Source organism: Actinia tenebrosa, unplaced genomic scaffold (genome assembly GCF_029948245.1).
Source record: "Actinia tenebrosa isolate PJP-AT-01 unplaced genomic scaffold, QUT_ActTen_1.0 PGA_scaffold14__42_contigs__length_11649687, whole genome shotgun sequence".
Taxonomy (NCBI): domain Eukaryota; kingdom Metazoa; phylum Cnidaria; class Anthozoa; order Actiniaria; family Actiniidae; genus Actinia; species Actinia tenebrosa.
The window spans coordinates 2,430,243-2,439,980 of record NW_028292574.1 but is presented as its reverse complement, the minus strand read 5'-3'; the positions used below and the strand labels follow the sequence as shown (position 1 = coordinate 2,439,980).

The window sequence follows — 9,738 nt, the reverse complement described above, 5'->3', positions numbered from 1 at the left end:
CAAAGCAAGTGTCCGATTTAAAAACCCCTGTTCAAATTATTCATGAAGGTAATTTATTAATAAAAAACCCACGTAATGTTTGCTCAATAAATTAACTTTTAGAAATTGATATTTATATGCATATGACTCAAACAGAATATTTAGTATCTTGTCATTCATATCATGATTGACAAGATTCTTGTACTTTTACGGCATAGGGTATTAAAATACGAATACCTATCGAATACGGCATCTTATAGTTTACTCGTTGCCAAGAAACTATAAACAATCCAAACAACACTCATGATTCTAGTGATTCATACTATCTAGTAATCTATAAGATTAGACTCATACTGGAATACGGCATCTTATAGTTTACTCGTTGCCAAGAAACTATAAACAATCCAAACAAAACTCATGATTCTAGTGATTCATACTATCTAGTAATCTATAAGATTAGGCTCATACTGGAATACGGCATCTTATAGTTTATTCGTTGCCAAGAAACTATAAACAAATAAATCCAAACAGCACTCATTCTAGCGATTCATAGATCTAGTAACAGTAAACTCATACTGGAATACGGCATCTTATAGTTTATTCGTTGCAAAGAAACTATAAACAAATGAATCCAAATAGCACTTATGATTCTGCTGGTTCTTTAGCGAAAATGTACTTATGGATCACTTGAGGCAGTGAGGAGGCGGGGCTTAGTTCTGTTTTCTATGAATAATAATGAACCATGTTCACCAAAATCTTCATTAAAATCTTTAGATAAAAATGGATACTATTAAACAAAATAGTTTAATAATGATTTTGGGCTTGTTGCTGAATATACAAGAGAGTCTTTAATATCCAGGTCGCAAGCGTCAACATTTCTTCATATGAGACAAGTAAATTTTAGTTCAAAAGTTGCCTACATATAAAATTTCTTAAACATTACCGGTTTTCGATGGCAAATGGATACTATTTATGTCGTTCTAATTTCTGTTTTTTAACTGCGAAGTATTACTTTGACATTTCAACTTTAGTTTTCAAGCCGCAAGCCCGGTATTTTGTTAACGCAAGTCCAAGAAAAAATTGTCTTGTATTAACGTGTCTGTCGCAAAATTGACTCATTCTTTTGTAAATCGAGTCAAAATTTTCAAACTTCCCGTGCGCTTCAGTGATTACGAGCGTATGCAAATGAGGCGGCAAAGGCAATACGTCCGGGCATTCTGCGCCATGATGACGCAATCGAAACATGAAAATCATCAAGACTTCCTGCTGGTTGTACTAAAGTAGCTGGTCCGAGCAACTGGAGGTGTTGATCATACGATAAAACTTGCTTTGTTGCAGCTCTTCTCCTCCTTTGAGTGTTTACTAAAGTCTTCCTTTTGGTCGAGGATCGAGTGTCGAGGGTACCACGTCGAGGGTCGAGGGTACCATGTCGAGGGTCGAGGGTACCACGTCGAGGGTACCATTAGAAATAAACAAAGAAATTCTATTAAAAAATATTGGAAATAATAATTTAAAATGTTTAAATAATGATCGTTTTGGCTTGCTTTGTAGCGCGTTGTATTGTGTTTGTCAGTCATCACTTCGGTAAAGGTCACTTTCACGTTGTTAATGGTCGTTACGCTCCTCCGCGTGAGACTCAAACTGAATACAAATAAAGTTCAACATTTGCAAGAGTTATCCAAAGTAACCTATCTACTTTTGCAGTTTATCAACAAAAGTATGAGTTTTCCTTAGCGCCGGAATTAAACCCTAAATCGAAAAATGAAGGACACGATTGCAATAAATAATACTGTAACAGGATACAATGTCATGCGGTCAGAGTGCGTTACCAACGGTTATTGATTTGAATTTAATTGGCTATCAGTTTACAGCGCCGATCTGATTACAGCGCGCAGATCTGATTACAGCTTATGTAAAAGGAAACTGATTACAACACAGGAAACCCACAAAGAGCAAAGTTAATTTTCTAAAAGAAGCAAAAAATATATAGCCGGGTTCCCTGTGCGAGTAACGCTAAATCGTAGTCGATTTCCGATTTTTTATAATCTAAGGTTTCAATCTATTTTATACACGATCAAGACTACAAAGAGATAGTGCCAATCTTTAAAAGTTTTAACTCGGACTCGTTCTCGTACTCGTCGTCGGATCTAAAGGTCTCAGTTAAAGGAGACACAACAACCAACGATGTGACCAGACTCTTGTTTATATTTGTAGTCAAATATGAGAGGCAGAGCTTGGTAAATTAGAGATTTCCCAAACCCTGTTGGAAGATTGACAAAAATTTTTTTTTCTCTTCGACTAAAGTATTGATAGCCGACTTCTGATGCGCATTTCGATCAGGAATACCGAACTTTGAAGACACGAGGCCAAACATGTACACTTCTTCTATGAACGAGTTGAGAATGGTCCGCGAACGGTTCTCTATAGTAACCCGTCTTGTGATTGGTCAAACAATGAGAAAGGAATATAGTTCGAATGCAAGCAGCCGTTTGTGGGGAGGGAGCGTTGCGTGACGACCGACACTAAAAACGGATGCGAGGGAGACTAGATTAAACCGAGTGCAAAACAAAAAACCAAACCAAACCAAACCAAACCAAACCAAACCAAACCAAACCAAACCAAACCAAACCAAACCAAACCAAACCAAACCAAACCAAACCAAACAAGACCCATAAACAAATGTAATGATCAATGGAGAACAATGAGTATGTAACTATAACTGGGATATGAAGTATAATAATAACAATAATAATAACAATAATAATAATAATAATAAACTTTGTTTATAGAGGATAACACTTGACAGTAATTCAACTGATGAACTCGTGGTCCTCTGTTAAAGTCTCTAGTTAATTAGGGACGTGACCGCCATTAACGTGATCATCCGAGCCACGTAGGTCTAACCATTTGCAGTCGTTGCATGCAGACAACTTGGTTTCACCAGGGCCGGAAGGCATTGGAAATGTGGCAAAGTACTGGAGAAGGACCAGTATTATTAAACAGGATGGAGGCTGTACAGGATTGGAGGCTTCACTTGAAGAAGGCACTCATGGAGAATGGCGACCTTCTTCGGAAGAGTGTAATAAATAAATCCACGACATTGTATTGTGTTCAAGCCACACCGGCTATTGAATATTATCGAGTATCGTCACAGAGTACTGTACCTTTTTTGCTTTATCAGACCCTTGTTTAATTCATACAAAAAGTTCTTTTCGGCTACTGAGGCTTCAATTCTAATGTCGGAATGGGGGGGGAGGGGGATGTTACAAGCTAGACAAAAGGAAATTATAATAGGAGTGATCTTTGCATAACAAAGTGAGTGAAACAAAAATTGAAAATGTCGGTGAGCGTAGGGCAAATACCTTTTTTCGTCAGTTGTTTTGCTTTCGGTATACGGGAACAAGAAGAGCGACTTACAAACCGAACTCAAATTGGTTACATCCCGAAACAGTCGACCGCTGTACCTATAATGATCTGATCTTGTTGAAAAGAATGAATGTAACTTTTCGAGACAAGTAGTAAAGGAGAAGTAAAAAAAGATAAGGAATAGAGAAAAATAAGGACAAAGCAGTTGCTGAAGTAGTTAGATTTGAAAACAGCTGATCAAAATCATCGTTTCAAGCATGAATAAAATATATCTTCGAACAAGCAGGAATATATTGAAAACAAATGTTTCTAGAAACTAAGGTACAAGTTAAATGGGGAACTGTGTATAACGATGTCATCTGGATCTGTAATGGGGCATTAGAGCTAAATTCGTTGCATGCCTTGGTTTCACTAGGGCTTTAGGGTATTGGAAATATGGCAAAGGAGAAGAGTAAAAACGTCACTGGATAAGTGTATTCATGGAGTCTGGGGAGTACTAGGTTCTTCACTAGAATGTTGTTAGCAATTCCAAATGTCTAGTAGTATTATCCGGCTACATATGCTATTACATAATACCAAGGAAAAAAGGAAGTGTGCCCTTTAGTGTCACTGGTCAATTAAGCTGTTCAGAGGCAGGTTCTTTTTTTCATAATTTTTCTTTGTTTTCATAATTTCTTCTTCTTCTTATCTTTTCCTCTTTTTTTTTTCCTTTTTTTTTTTTCTTTCTTTCTTTTTCCCCCTTTTTTCTTTCTTTTTAAAGTCCTGCTAAGTCCAAAGCGATTGGAAAGGCAAAAATCATGGATAGACTAAGATGAGTCGATGTTCGCGGTATTCTGTTTTCATTGCGGCTTTTAGGAACGAATCAGTTTGTCCAAAAATGCCACTACGTTTCTTTCAATGCATGCAAAACTAGATTTTGGGCTTATTATTCTTTTAATTCCGGTTACATTTTCCCCGGTATATTTTATCAGGGGCACAGTTGACAGTTGGAAAATGCATCGTTACGATTGCAGTCAGGTACACAATGACTTAGCTTTGCAGGTATTCTACAGGTCTATTACGATTACCAGTGGGGTACAGTTTGTTTTTGGCCTAGTGCATGGACTATAACGGACACCAGAGTAGCAAGTACACAACTTGGGTTTAGTGAAGCAATAGGATACTGGCACAAAGCAAGAGGAGAAGGCAAAGTTGGGATGAAAGATGTACGGTGTACAGGACAAGAGAAATCTCTTCAAAGTTGTCCTCATGAAATAGTGAATGAAGACGATGCTAAGTGCAAAGATCACAGACCTGATATTGGTATAGTGTGTTCTGTACTTAAAAACAATTATAATTGATTTGTTGATAATATTTTGAATGACTTTCTTAGAAATTGCTTTCTTAAACAAATAGATTTCAAATGATTTACAAAAGTCACATAGCGGATAGAGTGAGGCAAGAGCGAGGTCGCTCTTTTAGCTTAAAGGGGCGCTTGGATGAAAACGCCCCAAAGTCCGAATAATTGAAGTATTTGAGGATAATCTGACTCAATTATGACTATGTAAACCAGATTAGTGAAAATTTTTGTCTGGGAGCCACCTGCAGTTGAGAAATTTTGGGTTAAAAGAGAAAAGAACGATAGGGTTGAGTAAATGAAGTCATTTACTCACAATGTATATGCTAAATAAAATTGATAATTTTTATCTGAGACATTTTTATGTGAAGAATATTACAAGTGAAACATAATGGTACGTGGGGAACAGTATGTAACGATGAATGGTACATGAAGGATACAGTCGTTGCATGCAGACAACTTGGTTTCGCTAAGGCCGTAAGGTATTAGAAATATGGCACAGGAAAAGGACCAGTATTGCTGAATTGGATGGAGTGTACAGGATTGGAGACGACACTGGAGGAGTGCAATCATGGTGAATGGGGTGTTTCTTCATCACTGTGTAATAAACACGTCCACGACATTGGTGTAGTTTGTTCTAGCCACACAGGAACGCCACATAAAATGTAAAGTATATCAGGATACGGGCCCATAATATGAGTTAACTAAATACGTAACGTGAAATAATTGCGATTGGAAATATTCAGCTTCAGCTTGACTCGACGCCCGCGCTATTCCGTACTGCCGCTTTTAAAAATCAATAAGTCTGCACATAATTGCTACTAATTTTTTTTTTTAATGCATGCAAAATTTATTTCACTTGCGTTTTTTTAATTCTCTTAATCCCAGTAGCTTTTTTCCTCGGTATATTTTTTTCAGGGGCAAAGTTGGAAAATGCATCGTTACGATTACAGTCAGTTACACAAGGATTTAGTTTTGCAGGTATTCTACAGATCTATCACGATAACCAGTGGGGAACAGTTTGTTTTTGGCCTGATTCATGGCATATAACAGACACAAGAGTAGCATGTACACAACTTGGGTTTAGTGAAGCGGTAGGACTATTCTGGCACGAAGCAAGAGGAGAAGGCAAAGTTTGGATGAAAGATGTACGATGTGCAGGACAAGAGAAATCTCTTCAAAGGTGTGCTCATGAAAAAGTGAAAGAAGACGATGCTAATTGCAAAAATCACAGATTCGACATTGGTATTGTGTGTTCTGGATCTAACAACGGTAACTGGCATGGTTTGTTTAAAATATTTTGAATGATTTTCTCAGGATTGCTGTCTTAAGATTAAAAAAAAGATTTCAAAAGATTGCAAACCTCCCACAGCGGATAAAGTGAGGCAAGAGTGAGCTCGCTGATTTGGTGTTAGTTCTCGCCAATAAGCCTGAAGCGAGATGACGTTTTACCCCCGACTCTATACCATAATAGTTTTTAAAATTCTTTCATATTAAGATTTTTGATTCCTTAGAGAATACAAGAATAATAGTCATAATTAAAGAACAAAAGCAGTGTGAAAAGGATTATGGTCTAGAGACGGGGGTAAAATGTCATCTCGCATCAGGATTATTAAATCAAAAGGAAAACCATTAATACAAGTCATCAGTACATTCATTTAGTTACAACCAACTTGAGCCAACCGAAGGTTGTTAAGTAGTGTCTTCCTTCTTTTTGCAGTGCGTCTTTTTGAAGTGAAACTGGAAGGGACCTGGGGCACCGTGTGTGGTGATTATGGCTGGACAATTGAAAATTCTAATGTCATCTGTAGAATGCTTGGTCACAAACAAGCCGTAAAACAACAGAATTTTGGGGTCGGAAACCTATCTCATCCAATTCGGCTGCAACAGCTGGCGTGTATAAAGGGATATGAGATGTCCATGGCAGAATGTCATGCTACCAACTTTTTCCCAAAAACAGATGGGATCAAAAACGATCAGATAAAATGTAAATTTTCTGAACAAATCCGTCATATTTTCAAAAATATTCCATCTAACGAAATAAAATTTTCAGAGTGTATTGATTAATGGTAAATATGTGTCATTTTGGTCTACTCATTTTCAAAAATGGACGTCATAATAAAATGTTACATTTTTGATTAAAATTAAGTTCAAGCACTGGGTTAAAACAAAATGCATAATTTGAAAGCAAGAGAATATGAACTAAGAAAAGGAATTCCCGTGCCCCATCATGTGCACACTTTCCTATTCTAAAAATATCATCTACTGATGATATCGTTTATTTGATCGTTCGATTTCTCTACGCTGCTTGCTAACGTTTTCTTGTGTTTTTCTTATGTTCAAATGTTCAAATCTGCCCTCAAGATGACGATGTAGTTTGAAAGCTTTGGAAAATAAATGTAAAAATACAACAAAATAAACAATATAAAATGACTTTTTAAGATTTTCTAAAAATTCGACGTGATCGCTTTTAGGGTCATTTATGCCCACCGTGAAAATTCAAATGCCCGGAGGGTTGCCCAGGGAGGTGGGGAAAGGGGGGGGGGGGGGGGGGAGGGGGGGGGGGGGGAGGGGGGGATGGACACCTTTGGAATTGACTCATACATAAGTTAATAATGTTTTATTGAGTTTATGAGGCTTTTACTTTAAAAACGGAAAATACATGTTAGTCTCGACTAGAACAGTCATTAATTAGCTACTGAATATGAATCTAAATGCTAAAAGTAATACTGATTACCTTTCTCCTTTTTATCGAACATTTTTAGTACGATTACGAACCACTGCCGTGGAATATTTGGCAAATTTCTCATTATCAGAAAAGCTGGATTGCCAGCGCCATAACACTTTTTAAGGGTTATACCGCTGATCGCTCGTCCCAGTCTCCATTCCCCATCCCCCCTTCACGATCATTCCCCATTCTCCATTCCCTGTTTTGGTAACGTCCAAAACAGTAGTAGACGTTTCTGTCAATTATTTATGAACGTGAGTAACTTCATAAGGATGTCTGAGGGAACGTAAATAGCCTAGTTTAGTTGGAGGGGGGCAGGGAGTAGAAGTGCTCACATTCATGGAAACTGTGATAAATGATTTTCAGTTTTGAAGCCAAATGTATTCATTTTCATATAGACACTAATAATTTCAGTTTCTGTTAATTATGAAATTATGTTGTTTCGAAACCACCTTGCTGCGACAACACCAGATAAGAAAAAAAAAAAAAAAAAAAAAAAAAAAGGTCACAGAAAATTAAAAGAATAACATTGGAAAAGAGTTAAAGATGAGAGATTAAAGAGTCTATGTGGTTGTATTAGACTATTACTTCCGATGACGAACATGAAGAGAAAGAAATCAAAATTTAAAAAACCCTGAAATTAGGTGACATGCATGGCTACATTCCGAAAGTGAATAAGGTATTCAAAAACCATTCTACGCCTCGTGCGAGTCTAACGCTTCCTTCGTGCTTAGGAACCTCCTGCGTGCACCCAAAACTTGATGGAAGGACGAACCATCCTCTATCCTTGTCCCTCACTTTATAGGAAGACTCAATCATTGACTATCCTTCATTAATAACCAGCCACACCATCCTCTATCCTTGTCCCTCACTTTATAGGAAGACTCAATCATTGACTATCCTTCATTAATAACCAGCCACATCCCAATCCCATTGTGTAATGCGATTGTTATCCTCAGACATGTCCCGGTACAGGTCTATATTTAGATCTTATTAACCGAGCGGGAGGTCTGTACGGGATAATCGTGACCGAGGTCGGAATGTACAGACTGAGGACAAGATTATCCCGTACAGACCGACCAAGCTCGGTTGATAAGAGTTTTATTATATGACCACTTTTCATTGAAAAGGACAAACTGTTTTCGCCGTAAGATTAATATGCGATCGGACCGGTTAATACCGGAGAATCTAGACCAGTCCGCTATGCGATCTATCCAATCAGATTGCTCGATTTGCTAGTGTCCAGGCTCTAAGATTCACGGTCACATAATAATTCAATATTATAGACCTGTTCTAGGGACATTTATATCAAATCAATATGAAATCCAAATCCATTGCTCCTAAATCACGGATCATTGCTGGTTATTAAATCCGATCAAACACGCAAACGATGGCATTCTTGACAATAAAGGCCAAGGCACGGAAACGTCCTCGTCCTAATGTTTGATCCTTCATTTATTGTCCCTCCCTTTATAGTGGGACTCTATCAATGACTTTCTCAAACTCATTAATAATTCATGAGTTGATTGCCCAATCGCAAGCGCGCTTTTTAGTCACGTGCATATTTAAAAGTACTACTAACTGATGATAGTGGGATCACGTTTAGCGGTTTTTTGTCTTCTTTCAAGAAAAGCCTTGTTTAATTTCGATTTTCATCTGAACTATTATTTAATTTTTTTTCGGGGGAGGGGGTAGGGAGCTTAGGGGGGGGGGGGCGGTTAGCACAATCTGGAAGACCCTAATGAAACGTCTGGGCGTCCTTATCAAAACATAACTGATTTGCAGATTTTGATTGATTATTAATGAAGCGCAAACGACCTCGGAACTAATTTGCAAAAGGTTGCTTTTTTTTTCTAAAGTCATATTTAATTTATAGTGTTAACCGACAGCTCTTACAAAACAAAAGATTTTGTCTTCCTATTTTACATAGCACATAATAAAAGACACGAATTCTACCAATTCTTCCATCAATTACTTCCGTCAACGTAATGGGATGCCGTGTAACAGCTTTACAGGTAAGAATTGAACTTGTAGTTTTGCTTCTTACCATAACTATACTGTGGATTGAAGAGAGCGCGAAGAGAAATAATGCAATAACAGTGATTACATATCTCAGAAGAGCAAAAGAACGAAAAGTGTCGAAAGAAAAGTGTAGTTGGGAATTGAACCACTTAATGAAGTGTAGCGCCTGAGAGGTAGTGCGATTGGTCTAGACTTTGTTAGGTCTTTTCCTTGACCCAAGATCCCTTGTTTTATATCTACGGGTTCACTGACTTGCCTCCCTCCGAAAAACCTAACACGCTAAAAATTTCAATTTGACCTGTGAGTT

General features: G+C 37.6%; 2 protein-coding genes across 2 annotated transcripts in view; both read left to right on the top strand.

Annotated features, from left to right (window-relative positions):
* The first annotated feature begins 2,983 nt into the window (after positions 1-2,983).
* Positions 2,984-6,748, top strand: LOC148911198 (neurotrypsin-like). The gene is made up of 4 exons (XM_089029908.1): positions 2,984-3,058; positions 4,416-4,647; positions 5,600-5,965; positions 6,402-6,748. The coding sequence occupies exons 1-4, from the start codon at positions 2,984-2,986 to the stop codon at positions 6,746-6,748; spliced, it is 1,020 nt and encodes a 339-aa protein (XP_088886034.1).
* A 2,606-nt stretch (positions 6,749-9,354) lies between these two features.
* Positions 9,355-9,738, top strand: part of LOC148911195 (uncharacterized) — a 34,226-nt gene continuing 33,842 nt past the window's right edge. The window contains exon 1 of the mRNA XM_089029351.1: positions 9,355-9,424. Coding sequence (XP_088885477.1) covers positions 9,403-9,424 — 22 coding nt within the window. The 5' untranslated portion in view covers positions 9,355-9,402. The remainder of the gene's footprint in view (positions 9,425-9,738) is intronic.